The sequence below is a fragment of the Metarhizium robertsii genome (genome assembly GCF_000187425.2).
Source record: "Metarhizium robertsii ARSEF 23 chromosome Unknown MAA_Scf_5, whole genome shotgun sequence".
Classification (NCBI taxonomy): Eukaryota; Fungi; Ascomycota; class Sordariomycetes; order Hypocreales; family Clavicipitaceae; genus Metarhizium; species Metarhizium robertsii.
This window is the reverse complement of record NW_011942193.1, coordinates 2,349,587-2,362,948: the sequence shown is the minus strand read 5'-3', so window position 1 is coordinate 2,362,948 and position 13,362 is coordinate 2,349,587. Positions and strand designations below refer to the sequence as shown.

The window sequence follows — 13,362 nt, the reverse complement described above, 5'->3', positions numbered from 1 at the left end:
CCAGCTCTGACGACGACAAAATGGCTCCCGTCAGAAATAAGAAGAGGGTATCCGACCAATCCACCGCCTCAAGGAGGCACGGCGCAGCTACAGACACCAAGGTGCCCATCAAAAGCCCATCAACGCCTCACGATAAAAGCCCAATCAAGAAGCGCAGGATGGGAATTAGCGCTCTGCAGAAACAGGCGTTGATTGACAATCTTCAGCTAGAGGGTAATTCTCCCCCAAAATTTGTTGCATGCTTGGCATGTGTACTGAGTTGTCTAGTCACCGAACGCGCCAGACGGCTTCGCGCCCAATACCAGCTTCAAGCACAGGGACTACGATCACGGATTGAAATACGGATAAACAGAATCCCCATGTCTCTGCGAAAGTTGACAATGGGCGACCTGCTTTTGAAATGCTCACAACAGGATCAGGGCCGGGTCGTTTCCAGGCCTCCAGTGCCCGCCAAAGACACACCGCGGTCGAGCCCACAGAGGACGCTGCCAGCTCGCAATCAAGCTGTAGGCCGCGGCTATAGGCGCATGAGGTAACAACACTCTACTTGAGGCCAAAGACACAATACAATAGAATATGCTAATATTTCCTTAGCAATGAGGTCGCAGGAGACAAGGAAAACGACGTTGAAATCGGGGATGGCGCCAAGAGGAGAGCTAGAGCAGAGACGGGGCGTGTTAGGCCAAACCAGATCCTGTCCCCGACTTCATCCAACTCTCGCCTTGCAAATCGAGACCGGCCTGTATCGCCGGCGAAGCCGCAAATCCCCCGACCTGGCTCCCCGTTAAAATCCACCGCCGCCTCACGCGCCGCCGCCACGAGTGTTCTCTCCAGCATGGTGGAAAAGGCCAAGGCTACGCGTACTAGAGGGACCAGGAAGGTCACTACGACTTCAGAAGCAAGCTCGGCGTCAACAACTGCTACAAAGACACGACGCCCTGCGACCGCTACAGCCTCAAGAGCACCTGTTTCTCGGCCGGTAACTCGAACTGGTCGTCGTCCTAGTGAGACGAGCGACACCAGTGAGGCAAGTGCCGGAACTGTAGTCAGAAAACCGCCCACGTCCAAGAAGGCAGCACCAGCAGTCACGCGTACCACTGTCATGGGAACTATTCGAAAGGGGGTTACCGGTGCTACGACGAAGAGAGCAGCGGCAAAAGCAGCGGCACCCTCAGCCACAACAGCAGCGAGTGGTAGGGTGTTGCGCAAGCGAGGATAGGTTCGCCGGTATGAGAATTAACGAAAATCAGTTTCTTGTCCTCTTTTTTTTTTTCTGGAGCTTTGACACGGGCGTTAACACTTGGCGTAAATTGGGATTGGATACGGGTTCAATTTGAGACATTGCACCGGCGTTATTTGGAGGCATGTAATGCAAAGGCCAGGGTTTATAGTCAATCAGACCATGCGAAATGTTACTTGATAAATTTATGTCGTTGCCTTTTTCTTCTTCTTGTCATCTACAAGCTCGATGTTGTCCGCGGGTATCTCCTTGTACTTCTCCAAAATGAACTCCTCCAACTCGTCGCTAACATCGCCCTGCACTACGATTTCCTCGCCCCCACTAGGCAGCTTGGTCACTGAGGAGCCAGTGGCGAACTTTTTGCCGAGATCTTTGGCCACCTGATATTATTAGCACCGACCACGTCAAGACACCTTTGGAGAGCACACCTTTTTCAGTTCCAGACCAAACGCTTCCAGTCCAATGACCGCCGTGACAAACTTCTTCTTATTCCGCTCAATGCGCTTGATGGTAATCACGCTGTTGGCTATCTTATCGGCCTGCTTCGCCTCGGCGGCCTCGGCCTTGGCAGTCTTCTTCTGTGCGTCTTTGGCCGCTCTCTTTTGCGCTTCGACGGATAAGGATGCGGTTGCAGCTTCTAACGCCTCTGTCCAAAAATACTCGTCAGGCAGTTGGTCGCCACTGGGGGAAAGATTGCATACTGACCGGCTGACCAGATTCTGTCATACAACTCCTTGTTGTTCGTTTCCAGCCATTCCTGGCACTTTTTCACGGTTCCTCCATATTCACAGTACTATTTTGGATAATGTCAGAACGCACCAGTCGTAGTTGGGTGTTTCTATTATCGGAGTATCAAGGCACGGTAAATGGGGTTGGACGGTCACACACCTCTGGTGGCAGTGTACAAACTGATGACGTCTGGTCAGTAGGGAATCATGCATCGACGTTACGACAACATGGTGAGGTGCTTACCACCGCAGTATGTTACATGTCTGGCCTGGGGCTCGGCTGAAGCGTCTGGCTGTTGTTCTACGTCTGCCATGACTGTAGACTTTTTGTGAATTGGAGTTGAAAGCGCTCGAGCTCTTGTGAAATCTCGAGCTCCTGTAGCGCAAATGGCGGGGTAAAATTGCCAGAGGTCGGTCGGCCGTTGGAGGGGCTCGGCAGTAGCTGTCACCAGCTGGCAGTCCACAAGCTTGCTTGCCCTTCCGGGCCTGAGGCACGAATTTCCATCACCAGGTATGCATGCATTCTCCGTACAGCACTCTCCGTTATGGAGCCTGCATGTCAACTGGTGCACCTTTACACAGCATCAGCGGTTGCACTCTTGACCCTGGTTGACCTGTTTTGCTCTGATCATTTGATGTCCTCGACCTTTGCATCGGAGGCTTCTGTCATCGCTCAATTACCAATTACCTACTTAGTAAGTACTCATGCTGTCCACTTTTATGTGCATATGGCCACCACTTCGGCCAAATCTCGTCTCACTTGTATCATGTTCATTCTGTCCATGCACCTTTTTTGGCTGTCAAAATCTCTGGTCGTGAAAGCCTACCACCGTACCGCCCGTCGAGACCATGTTCGGCAGGATGCATCACACTCCAACAATGGATTGATTGGGGGCCGAGAAGCAGTGCCTAAGCGCCGAGGATCAGATGGGCCACCATCTTCACCGTCCCCCCGCAGCCACGAGCCCAATCAGCTCCCAAAGACATCGCCGCTTCGCGCGCGCCTGCATATTGTTTGGCTGGGCAAGCCATCCGATGTCCCCTGCCATCCATAATTAGACAGTCACCCTAGCTTCGTTTATTGGATGTTTAGTTGGGCTAGTGGCTTGATGACAGTCCCGTGTTGGGCCTTGGGATGCCATCGTCACCGTCTTAGTTCCCACAACCACGACAAAATGCTGCCCTCGACGCGCCGATGCGGTCATAGTCACTTTCTCTTTTTGGCTTCCGAAGCCTGCTGCAGCTCATGCTGCATAGCCCCGCCCAGTTCGTCTTTGCTAGCCACTAATATCTGCATTCATGTTTCGTAGCCGCTCGGTCAAAGTCGATGGACAAGTTCCTTTAAGGATTCGCATTCCCTGGCCAACTGGGTTGGCCGAGTTTCTTCCCTTCACATTCTCTTCTCTTGCACCCGTTTCCTTTTTGTATTTGAGTTTGTTTGTTGTAGAGTCAATAGACGTTTCGTTGATCGACGCAGCCTATCGTTCCCCGCTTCTTCCAACTTTCAACGCCGGTCGTTGATATTCACCATTACGATAATTTACAATTTCTCTTTTGATATCCATTACAGACGAGTTGGTAATAGGTCGGCCTGGCCTAAGACGGGAACTGTTAGCTGGGCATAACGGAACCCTTGATAAAAGGAATAAAACCAGAAAAAAAGGAAGGAAATGGCTAACACTCTACCACCGAGTGGTTTCCAGTCTCATGAGCCTTCGCTGGGTCGAAGGGCAAAGAGACGACTTAATCCCATAATAGAAGAAGATTGCGATGATGGCCATGTTCAGAATACAGGGGTGAACGAACAACGGAGACGTGGTGATGCTTCGCATCTGAAGATTGAAGCCTGGTTGTCACCTATGAGCGATCATTTCCCCACTCCAAAGGGAGTTCACTATCTTGCAGCTCCCATCCTTCCGTCATCGCCGTCCACAGTATCAGGAGATGGTAGTTCTCCTACAACTTCGTCAAACATGTGGAATCGAGCCAGCATCGGCACCGAGAACACTGAATTTGAGGACCTCTATGATGTGTCTGAAGAAGAAGATGAGGATGGCGTGTCGCGGTGCTATAAGCGATCGTCTGTTGGCCGAGCCACAAACCACCGCCAGCCATTATCGAAACAGCCCACTCGTCTTCAGATCCCAGCAAATCGAGATGAACCCGAGGAGTCTTGGTCTGCAGTCGACGAACTCAAGAAAATCACATCGCCGGTGCCGCTGACTCCATTGGCTAGGCTGCCCATGTCTCCGGCTCAGAGGAACTTCATCGGGAAGCAGCAAGCGCTCGAAGTACCAACCATTTCCGCACCGCCGTCTCTCGACGGCAGCCTGTCGTCCGAGCAGCTCGCCGCATTGAGTGCACCACCAACACCTGTGATTGGAAACGACGAACACAAAATAGAAGAGGCATGGGCTGGCGTCCACCTTCAACCCGGCGCACTCGCGACACTCCAGGCTCTGTCTGGGGGAGAAGAGGGAGAGGGCCAAGAGTTGTACGAACGCCCGGTGCAGGTACTCGACGTTTCCATGCGCTCAGTCACCGAGATGCAACAGCAACCTTTGCGCTTGGTGACCTGCTTCGCACCTCGGGCGGCTCAAGATAGAATCCATTCGCCAACTCCCACCCGACAATCTCTTGCCAGCTTAACAAGACTGAGCATTCCCTCTCCTGGTGGGTTCTTTTCTGGGTTGTCTCCTCGAACCAGAAATACTTGGCATCTGCCCAGCAAGTCACCAGTGGACATGCCGCCGCCGACCTCAACCACTGCTGAGCAATATTACCGATGTCCTTGGAATGTTGGTGATCCTTCTGTTCCCCCATTGCCAAAGCGCCCCGATTCTGCAGAGGCATTCTATAGGGCCGTCGGCCTATCATCAGAACCCGTTGAGCAGGTCATCCAAGTTCAAGATGATGACGATATGACAGAGGGCATGCCTACCGCTAGGCTCATGATTTCACATCAGGATTCCAACGATTCTGGGGACACCACTGCCAAGATTGTTGAGGAGGCGCCAGTTGAGATTGTTGTCGACTACGATCCCGACTATGCCAGAAAGCAGCAACAAGAAGCCTTGTCCAACTTGGATCGCACGGAGTTGTGGCTAATGGCACAGAGGGCTTACCTTAAGGGCGTGGACGAAGGGCCCGACAACAATGCTGCTCTCAAAACCATTGAAGAGTCGCCTGAGGAGGAGAAGGACAAGGAGGATGAGAAAGTCAAGCCGGAATCTGAGTCCTCACAAGGAGTAGAAATCAAGAAAAAGGTTGTGCGGTTCTCCAATATCATTCCAACAACCCTGGAACCCAAACGTCTGCCTTCCGGTTTGCTGCGACAGGAATCAGCATACTACCGCGCCTTCCAGGACTACATTGTGCGCACTCACCTTCAAGATGTATTTGTTCAACAGCTTTCTCGCTTCGAGGCAGTCCAAGCTCAGCGCACTGCACTGCGCGAGACACATCGCAACCAGCTCCTAGGCAAGTATCAGCTCAGTGTCGTTCCCCAGTCAGCCAAGAAGCGGCTCAGCGCCAACGTTGCTCGAGGCGACGACATCCTGACCGACGACCCTGACAAGCTGCGCAGGGAGAAGGAGTTGGAGGCCATGAACCAAATGACCATCCCAACCTGGTATGTGGCTGCCCTGAAGTTCCTCAACGGCGGTCGCCTCATCACGGCACCCGTTACCAAAAGATTGGCTCGACTTTCCCACCTAGCTGCTCCAGGCAGAGACAGCGCTGGTCGCGACCGTGCTAGGATTCTTGATCTTGGTGGGCAGTCAACATGCGATTGGGCATGGCACTGTGCGCTTCAATATCCAAACGCCAAGGTTTACACCGTGACGACCAAGGCCATTCGCCAACTCTCAAACTCCAACATTCGTGGACCTCCCAATCATCGCCAGGTTGCGGTAAAGCGTCTTTCCAAGCTTCCATTCGCAGATGGCCAGTTTGACTTGATTTCTGCTCGCGAGCTTCACGGAATTCTCAAGTTTGTCGGCGAAAACGGCGAGGATGAGTGGGAGAGCTGCCTCCACGAGTGCATGCGTGTGCTGAAACCCGGTGGCTACTTGGAATTTTCCGTCATGGACTCGGATATCATCAATGCCGGGCCGCTTGGTCGTGCCAAGAGTGTAGAGTTTGGCTTCACACTCAAGACGCTCGGTTACGATCCAAGCCCAACAAAGATGTGGCTCGGCCGACTGGCTCGCGCAGGGTTTGATGACGTTCGCCGTGCTTGGGTGTGCCTCCCGATGGGTGCCAAGAGGAAGATGAGCATGCCACCAACACCACCGTTAAAGGATGACGTGTCGATCAGAAGCGGGAAAGTGTGTCAGATGGACGCTATGGTCATGGGCAGCAGTGACAATATTGCCAATGTCTGTAGCATTGTTGGCGGATGGAACTGGGAACGATGGCTCCTCCGATGTGAGATGGAAAAGGTTGGGGGTGAGATGCGCCTGGCTGATACTGTAACGACGGGAGCGGCGATGAGGGAAGCTGGCAAATGTCTGGACGGAGTGCACGCGGTGATGGAGGAGGGGAGAAGCTGCAAGGCTGGTTTCCGAATGCTCAACGGGTATGCACGGAAACCCAAGAGGTGCCACGATGTGATCCAGATTGCATTTGCGCAGTGAGGATTTGTTTGCTTCTTGATACCCGCCAAGCGTTTTCCTTATCATTTGGTCTCTGCGTGAATTTGTTTAGTATGTAATGTACAATTGGCAGAGGGGGAGCATTTGAAGGATGCGGCACAATTGAGGCGTACTCTTCTCAAAAGGCTGTGCAGTCATCGACCGTGCAAGATGAGGCTGGTCTACCATTGCTGTCGTCCGTAAACCGAAGTTTAAGTGAGTCCTTGCAACATGACGCCTTTCAAGTTTTGATGCGTGCGATCAGCAGTGATATGAAATCAGAGGGTACCTCCGTTCTCGAACAAGTTCAAATGGCATGGAGGAACCGAATCAAAAAGATGCCAGCACGTAGGAGCAAGGAGCAAGATGGAACCCCAACATCGAGGGTTGGTGTCAGTCAAATGTATGAATGGCAATCGTGTAGGGTGGCCCTTACTCCAGGTCATGTTGAAGCCTCCCGACCCGATCCGTACTAGCGCGTGACGGGCCGCCAAAATTTCGGATCAGTCAGCAAGTTTCCCCAGCTCTCCAAGCTCTGGCAGACCCAGGCACACCTCGTGTGACGACCACCACCAACCTTTCTGCAGCTTGTTTGGCCAATTCCTCACGGATCGCAACAAACAACGGTCCATCAGCTTCATCAATAATGTCTGGACAGAATAATTGGCAGGAAGAGGCCATGCGCCGTCTGCGCCAGATGCAGTCGCGCGGCGGATACGGCGGCAGACCCGGCGGCGGGCCACCCCAAGTTCCCCGAGGAGCTGGCGGTGCATTGATCGGAGGTATTTTGCTTGCCGGCGGTGCGTGGGTATTGTCGAACTCGCTTTTCAATGTGGACGGCGGCCATCGCGCCATCAAGTACAGGAGGATAAGCGGAGTGAGCAAGGAGATCTACAGCGAAGGTAGGACCAACTGTGTCGGGAGGAACTGGCTCGGATACGGCTGTGGAAACGGAAGCTAATGAAGATTGCCCAGGTACTCACATCAACATTCCCTGGTTCGAAACGCCCATTGTATACGATGTGCGAGCAAAGCCTAGAAACGTTGCCTCCCTGACGGGCACCAAGGATCTGCAAATGGTCAACATTACGTGCCGTGTGCTGTCGAGACCACAGGTCGAGGCCCTGCCGCAGATTTACAGAACCCTCGGAGCCGATTATGACGACCGTGTGCTGCCTTCGATTGTGAACGAGGTCCTGAAGAGCGTGGTCGCCCAGTTCAACGCCAGTCAGCTCATTACGCAGCGAGAGATGGTGGCCAAGCTGGTGCGAGAAAACTTGTCCAAGCGAGCTGCCCGATTCAACATTCTCCTCGACGATGTGTCCCTCACGGTAAGTAGTATTTTATTTCCTCTCCTATTTCCTCTTTATGGCCGGCGTCGCGAAAGAAGAGTTCAAACCGGCTGACTGACACCTTTGTAGCACCTCGCCTTTTCTCCCGAATTCACCGCCGCCGTTGAAGCCAAGCAGGTGGCTCAGCAGGAAGCGCAGCGAGCCGCCTTTGTTGTCGACAAGGCTAGACAGGAGAAGCAGGCCATGGTTGTCAAGGCGCAGGGTGAAGCCCGCTCCGCTGAGCTCATCGGTGAAGCCATCAAGAAGAGCAAGGCCTACGTGGAGCTCAAGAAGATCGAGAACGCCCGTTTGATTGCGCAGCAGCTTCAGGAGTCCGGCTCAAAGAACAGGCTAATGCTTGATGCGGATGGTTTGGGCTTGAATGTATTTGAGGGCGAAGAGAAGAAATAACCAAATCCCCTCCCCTTTTTTTTGCCACTCACGGCGGGTTGAAGGCGGCATCGCAAATGCCAGAAGGGAAATATCTCCACCGAATGTCTTAAAAAACAAAACGGAACTGTACTATAGTTTATATCTCCGTAGGGGGCTAATACGTCTTCGACTACCAGTTTCATTTCTCGCCGTCCAATGCCATGTGTCATCATCGCATGCCGACTGTCTGGACATGCACATGCCTAGCATGGCTGAACCAGCCGCAACTCCTTCTCCTTCTCGGCCCTCAAAATACTCTCAATCCCGGACCTCCTTATGGGCTTGTCCAGGAAGTAATCAAAAACGTCCGTCTTCAGCCCAGTCTCCCGCCGTCCGCTGTGCATGCTCACCATCACACACGGCTCCAACCCCGTGGCCCTCTCAAAACCCCTGATCCATCGCGACGCCGTGTCCCCGTCCACAACCGGCATACCCAGATCCATAAACACGCACCAGTATCGCTTTGGATCGCGCTTGTACTCGTCAATGGCCTCTTGGCCGTTTTGTGCAACCTTGAAGTTCAGGCCCAGCTTGAACAGGAGCTTTGCTAAAACTAGGCAGCAGACTTTGTTGTCTTCGGCAATGAGGATGGCACATGTATCGCTACTTGGAGGAGCCCCGGGCTCGTCAACGGCCGCAGGAAGCGACGATGGATTTGCCCATGGCCTGGGGTCCTCTGGGGGATGCCGTGCTTTTTCCTCCAAAGGGCCCTTTTTGTGAGCGTAAATATCGGAGCGTGTAACAGGGCCGCAGGCCGTGATGGATGGGTCGATGGATATGTTGGCCGAGTGGGCAAAGGCCTTTTCCTGCCATCGGCGCCAACGGGGGATCCATTTTGAGAGGCTGGCGATGAGTCGGTCGGCGGTTATGCTGTGCCGTGGGTAAGTTTGCGTACACTTTGTATGCTGGTTGGTTATCTTACGGCTGTGGAAGCAGTTCAGAGGTGCCGGACGGCATGGAAATGTGCTCGTCAGAGGCATAGTCGCCGGATTCTTGGAGCGGGCTCACACACAGCAAGATGGGTGTCGTGACAAAGACTAGGTCTTCGGTATACGCGGAGATGAGGCTGTCTGCCAGGTCTTGAATCTCGGGTGTGTCGCTGTCGAGGCTAGAGTGAGTTTTGGAAGCTACGGCGATCCATGGTGTCGATATGCCGCCGTCTGACTCGGTGTCGGGGAGTGGGAAGCTGATGAGGCGCGCGTGCAGTACTGCGGATTTGCTCTTGCTCTTGCTCTTGAGCTTGGTGATGGTGATGGCTGGGCATGTATTCTGCAGACTCATGTTGGTGGACCTGTAGACGGGGCGAAGGGGATTGAGAGACTGTGTTGGAGATGTGAAGTGATAAATTATGATTAGGCATGAATTGGTTCGCCTGAAGGCAATTGACGCCTCGTTCGAGGTGCATATCGCCACAGCCTGGCCGTGAAGCGTCAGCCGATCGGCGGTATTAGCTGCATGTGGTATTCCGAGGTGAGGGGTATGCGTTCTCGTCTCCATCACGGAACTTATTAGTTTGTTAATTGAAGGAGATACATGGTACGGCCGTGACGCGAGATGAGTGTTGTTTGAGTCGTCTGTCGATGCAGCTTTGCTTCTCGGTACCGCAATTATTCCCCCTTTGTAGTCGAGGCCATCATGGCTTGGGACCAATACCTACACGGCCGTCATTGGATTACATGATGAACTAGAACAGATGGCAATCTAATTCATATCATGTGTACAGTCCCTCGCCGGCTGTACTTAATGTTCCCCGTTCTTGAACTTCCAAAACGACGCCTCCTTCGTGCCTACCTCGATACATCCCAATAAATCAATTATTGCCATCACAAACCCCCCATCATCTTTCCATCCGGCGGCGAAGAGGCAGCACGCAAAGGGGCGGAAGGCAGTGATTTTGAAGCTGTTGTATTTACTGATGCATGTCGGAGAAGTGAAGACTTTGATGAACCACGTGGCCAAGACTTATATGCATTGCCAGAACTGCAGAATGGTGACGACGGCAGAAACGACGGTGAAAAAGATGGCCGCTGCGTTTTTGAGTTCATAGAACCAGACACTTCCGTCAACTGCTGCAAGTCAGACTTTGGAGAAGAGAATAAGACATGTATGATGAAGCAAAGACTGTCGTACCGAATTTGCCGTCCACCATGCTAGTCTTGGTATTCTTTTGACTCCCTACGGCTTTAATCGTCAAGGGGCGGGGCATTGACCTTAATAAAATCACCTCTTGGGGCCTCATGTCTACCATGAGACTCATCAACCCAGGCAGGATCCTCTACTCTGAATTTAGACACATGTGCCGCCGTGACGGCTTGAGCGAAACCACTTCTTTCAGGCTGAGTCCAAGGTTGAATCGCGACTTGTTTGACACCTCTCAGCCGATGATGAAGTGGCGTAGTCAGATTCGTTGTAAGACTGATACCAGCTCATAGACGAGAGCAAACGACTTAGAATTGTCCGACTTGTGAATGGGATAGAAGTAGGATCTTGTACCTAGTCAAACAAGTCCACGGGAGTTGGTTGTCCTGGAGGATCCGTAGAGCAATTCACTCCGCCATTTTGGGTAAAATGTGGCGCTCACACCACCATCGCAATAAGTCAGAGCTTACATGTTGCATACGTTGTGAATCATCTCAGGCATCGAAGTCCGGGCCGGGACACTGCGGAGTGACGCCGTTCCGCACGGCATCATGGCAGGTTGCCATTCAGCGCATCTGCGTCACGGCTTGCCCAGCAACAGCCTACACGGCTCTGGATAAGTGCAGCATAGTTGGCCTGCTCAGGTGGCATGAAATCCGGTGCACCAGAGGGCAATGCACTCACTTGGCCTGGCAGACCATCTGTAGCGTAGCCAACGCTGCGCCGCGCCATGTTTCCTAATCTGGCAGTCGATGCCGCCGTGTGGATCCCCGCCGGTTGGCTGATAGCGCCGGCTCTGACATGATGCGATGACGCCCTCCATGTATTATGTATGTAAGTCATCAGCGACGGGGCCGAGTGTAAGCCGCCAAGTTTCGATCTGCATGCAATATCTGAAGTAAACAATTAATTAAACAAGGTGAGGTACCATGAAATGATACACTATATATAGAGCACCGATTGCCAGAGCCATCTTGGAGGAGCCAAATCCATTGAGATCCCAGCACACTCCTCGCGATATAATGCATCTTCTACCCTCACTGCTCCTAGCCTCGGCGGCTCAAGCTAGCCCCCTCGCCGAGTCACAGCGAAACCGTCTGAAATGGTCTCCTTGCGAGATTGCCAATGCTACAGTCCCTCTGGAATGCGGTACACTGACGGTGCCTCTTGATTACACGAACAAAACGGCCAATGCTACCCTCCAGCTACAGCTGCAACGAGCCCCAGCGAAGCAAAAGAGCAAAAGTACAAAGAGTATCTTGCTTAATTTTGGAGGACCTGGTGCCGATGGCGTCGAGGACTTTGCATATTTTGCCAAGAGGATGCAGGCGTATGTTGTGTCCTGTATAGTCACTTGCATCTATTGCTGACAATGTTAGTGCAACTGGCCGTGGCCACCACCTTATCAACATTGTTCCAAGGCAAGCTTCACGTGGCACCAATATATAAAGAATAAATCTAACAGGCCACAGAGGAACCGGGAAAACCCTGCCATTTTCCTGTTTTGGGAACGATCTCCTCCGCACTGCATCAAACCAAGCCCTCGCAGGTAACGCGTCCAATGTTGCCCTGGGTTACGTCTGGGAGAGAGCTGGTTTCTTCGCCTCCGACTGCCATGCAGCTCAGACCAACACGGGCAATCTCATTGGAACTGCCTTTGTGGTTCGTGACATGATGCAGATTGTAGACGCTTTGGGTGAAGACGGGATGCTCCGATTCTGGGGCGTCTCGTATGGCTCACTGCTTGGCTCAACCGCCGTGGCCATGTTCCCCGACAAGGTTGACAAAATTATCCTAGATGGTGTTGCTAACCCATTTGAGTATTACGAGAATAGGCAAGCCCCCACGTGCACATAATACAAAAGATGCCGGCATGCTAATCCGGCACAGGGAGACGGAACTCTTTGCCGACAGTGATAATGTCATGAAGGGTTTCGTCAAAGGCTGTATTGCCAACCCCGAGGCGTGTGTACTCGCAAAGAACCAGACAGCCGCTCAACTTGAGGAGTCCATCTACCAACTTTTCCAGAAGCTCAAGTCTGAACCCATTGGCGCTGCGGTGCCTGGCTATCCAGGAGGCGGACTCCTCATCGACTACAGCTTCATGTCCGCCGTGATATTCCGCCAGCTATACACACCTTTCATATGGCAATACACAGCAAAGTGTATTGCAGCCCTAATGACTGGCGAGAGCACGGATCCCGGCCTACGGCACTGCGTGCCCGGTCTCGCACAAACGACGGCCGCCGAGGCATCGGCCAAAGCTGACCAAGAAGCGCAGTTCGGCATCAAGTGTAGCGACGTCCGAGTCCGCACGACAAACTTGACTCAGGTGCTTCCTGTGCTCGAAGAACGTCGCAAGAGGAGCCGCTTCTTTGGAGACCACGCCGACACTGTTCTTGCCAAGTGCGCTCACTGGACAATGCCAGCCAAGGAGCGCTACATGGGCGACTTTAACGTCAGTTCCAAGAATCCCGTGTTGATTATCGGCAATACAAATGATCCCGTCACGCCCCTGGTTTCCGCAAGGAATGTCAGCGAGACGTTCAAGGGGAGTGTGCTGTTGCAGCATGACTCATATGGGGTAAGCTGCCCTCGTACCGGGCGTTTGGTACAAGCCAGAGCTGACAAGTTTGCAGCATGATAGTTTAATGCAAGCATCTCTGTGTACGGCCAAGGCTATTCGCTCGTATGTTGTCAATGGGACGATGCCCAAGAAGGGAACAAAGTGTGGTGTCAAGGTCCCTTTGTTTTCGGGCGAGGATGGCTGGGATGAGGTGATTGAGCAGCTGGAGAAGAGCTAGGCATGCAGATCCATGAACAATTTCGTTTGCGTATAGAGTAAACCACAAATGTAG

The 13,362-nt window shown here is 52.8% G+C and overlaps 6 protein-coding genes across 6 annotated transcripts; 4 read left to right on the top strand and 2 right to left on the bottom strand.

The window, feature by feature from the left end:
- Positions 1–20: 20 nt before the first annotated feature.
- Positions 21–1,219, top strand: MAA_03942 (Borealin-lik; the record flags this gene model as incomplete). The annotated part of the gene is made up of 3 exons (XM_007821940.1): positions 21–213; positions 268–532; positions 595–1,219. The coding sequence occupies 3 exons, from the start codon at positions 21–23 to the stop codon at positions 1,217–1,219; spliced, it is 1,083 nt and encodes a 360-aa protein (XP_007820131.1).
- A 206-nt stretch (positions 1,220–1,425) lies between these two features.
- MAA_03943 (Translation initiation factor SUI1) lies at positions 1,426–2,282 on the bottom strand (the record flags this gene model as incomplete). Its single annotated transcript, XM_007821941.1, has 5 exons — positions 1,426–1,620; positions 1,669–1,921; positions 2,060–2,078; positions 2,129–2,158; positions 2,213–2,282. The coding sequence occupies 5 exons, from the start codon at positions 2,280–2,282 to the stop codon at positions 1,426–1,428; spliced, it is 567 nt and encodes a 188-aa protein (XP_007820132.1).
- Positions 2,283–3,638: 1,356 nt separating this feature from the next.
- MAA_03944 (Methyltransferase type 11) lies at positions 3,639–6,605 on the top strand (the record flags this gene model as incomplete). The annotated part of the gene is made up of 1 exon (XM_007821942.1): positions 3,639–6,605. One exon carries the CDS (start codon positions 3,639–3,641, stop codon positions 6,603–6,605), a length of 2,967 nt encoding a protein of 988 aa, XP_007820133.1.
- Positions 6,606–7,248: 643 nt separating this feature from the next.
- On the top strand, positions 7,249–8,344 carry MAA_03945 (Prohibitin; the record flags this gene model as incomplete). The annotated part of the gene is made up of 3 exons (XM_007821943.1): positions 7,249–7,504; positions 7,578–7,933; positions 8,024–8,344. The coding sequence occupies 3 exons, from the start codon at positions 7,249–7,251 to the stop codon at positions 8,342–8,344; spliced, it is 933 nt and encodes a 310-aa protein (XP_007820134.1).
- A 224-nt stretch (positions 8,345–8,568) lies between these two features.
- MAA_03946 (Signal transduction response regulator, receiver domain protein) lies at positions 8,569–9,646 on the bottom strand (the record flags this gene model as incomplete). Its single annotated transcript, XM_007821944.1, has 2 exons — positions 8,569–9,235; positions 9,288–9,646. 2 exons carry the CDS (start codon positions 9,644–9,646, stop codon positions 8,569–8,571), a joined length of 1,026 nt encoding a protein of 341 aa, XP_007820135.1.
- A 1,880-nt stretch (positions 9,647–11,526) lies between these two features.
- On the top strand, positions 11,527–13,308 carry MAA_11241 (uncharacterized protein; the record flags this gene model as incomplete). Its single annotated transcript, XM_011413221.1, has 4 exons — positions 11,527–11,834; positions 11,977–12,351; positions 12,395–13,088; positions 13,144–13,308. The coding sequence occupies 4 exons, from the start codon at positions 11,527–11,529 to the stop codon at positions 13,306–13,308; spliced, it is 1,542 nt and encodes a 513-aa protein (XP_011411523.1).
- Positions 13,309–13,362: the final 54 nt, after the last annotated feature.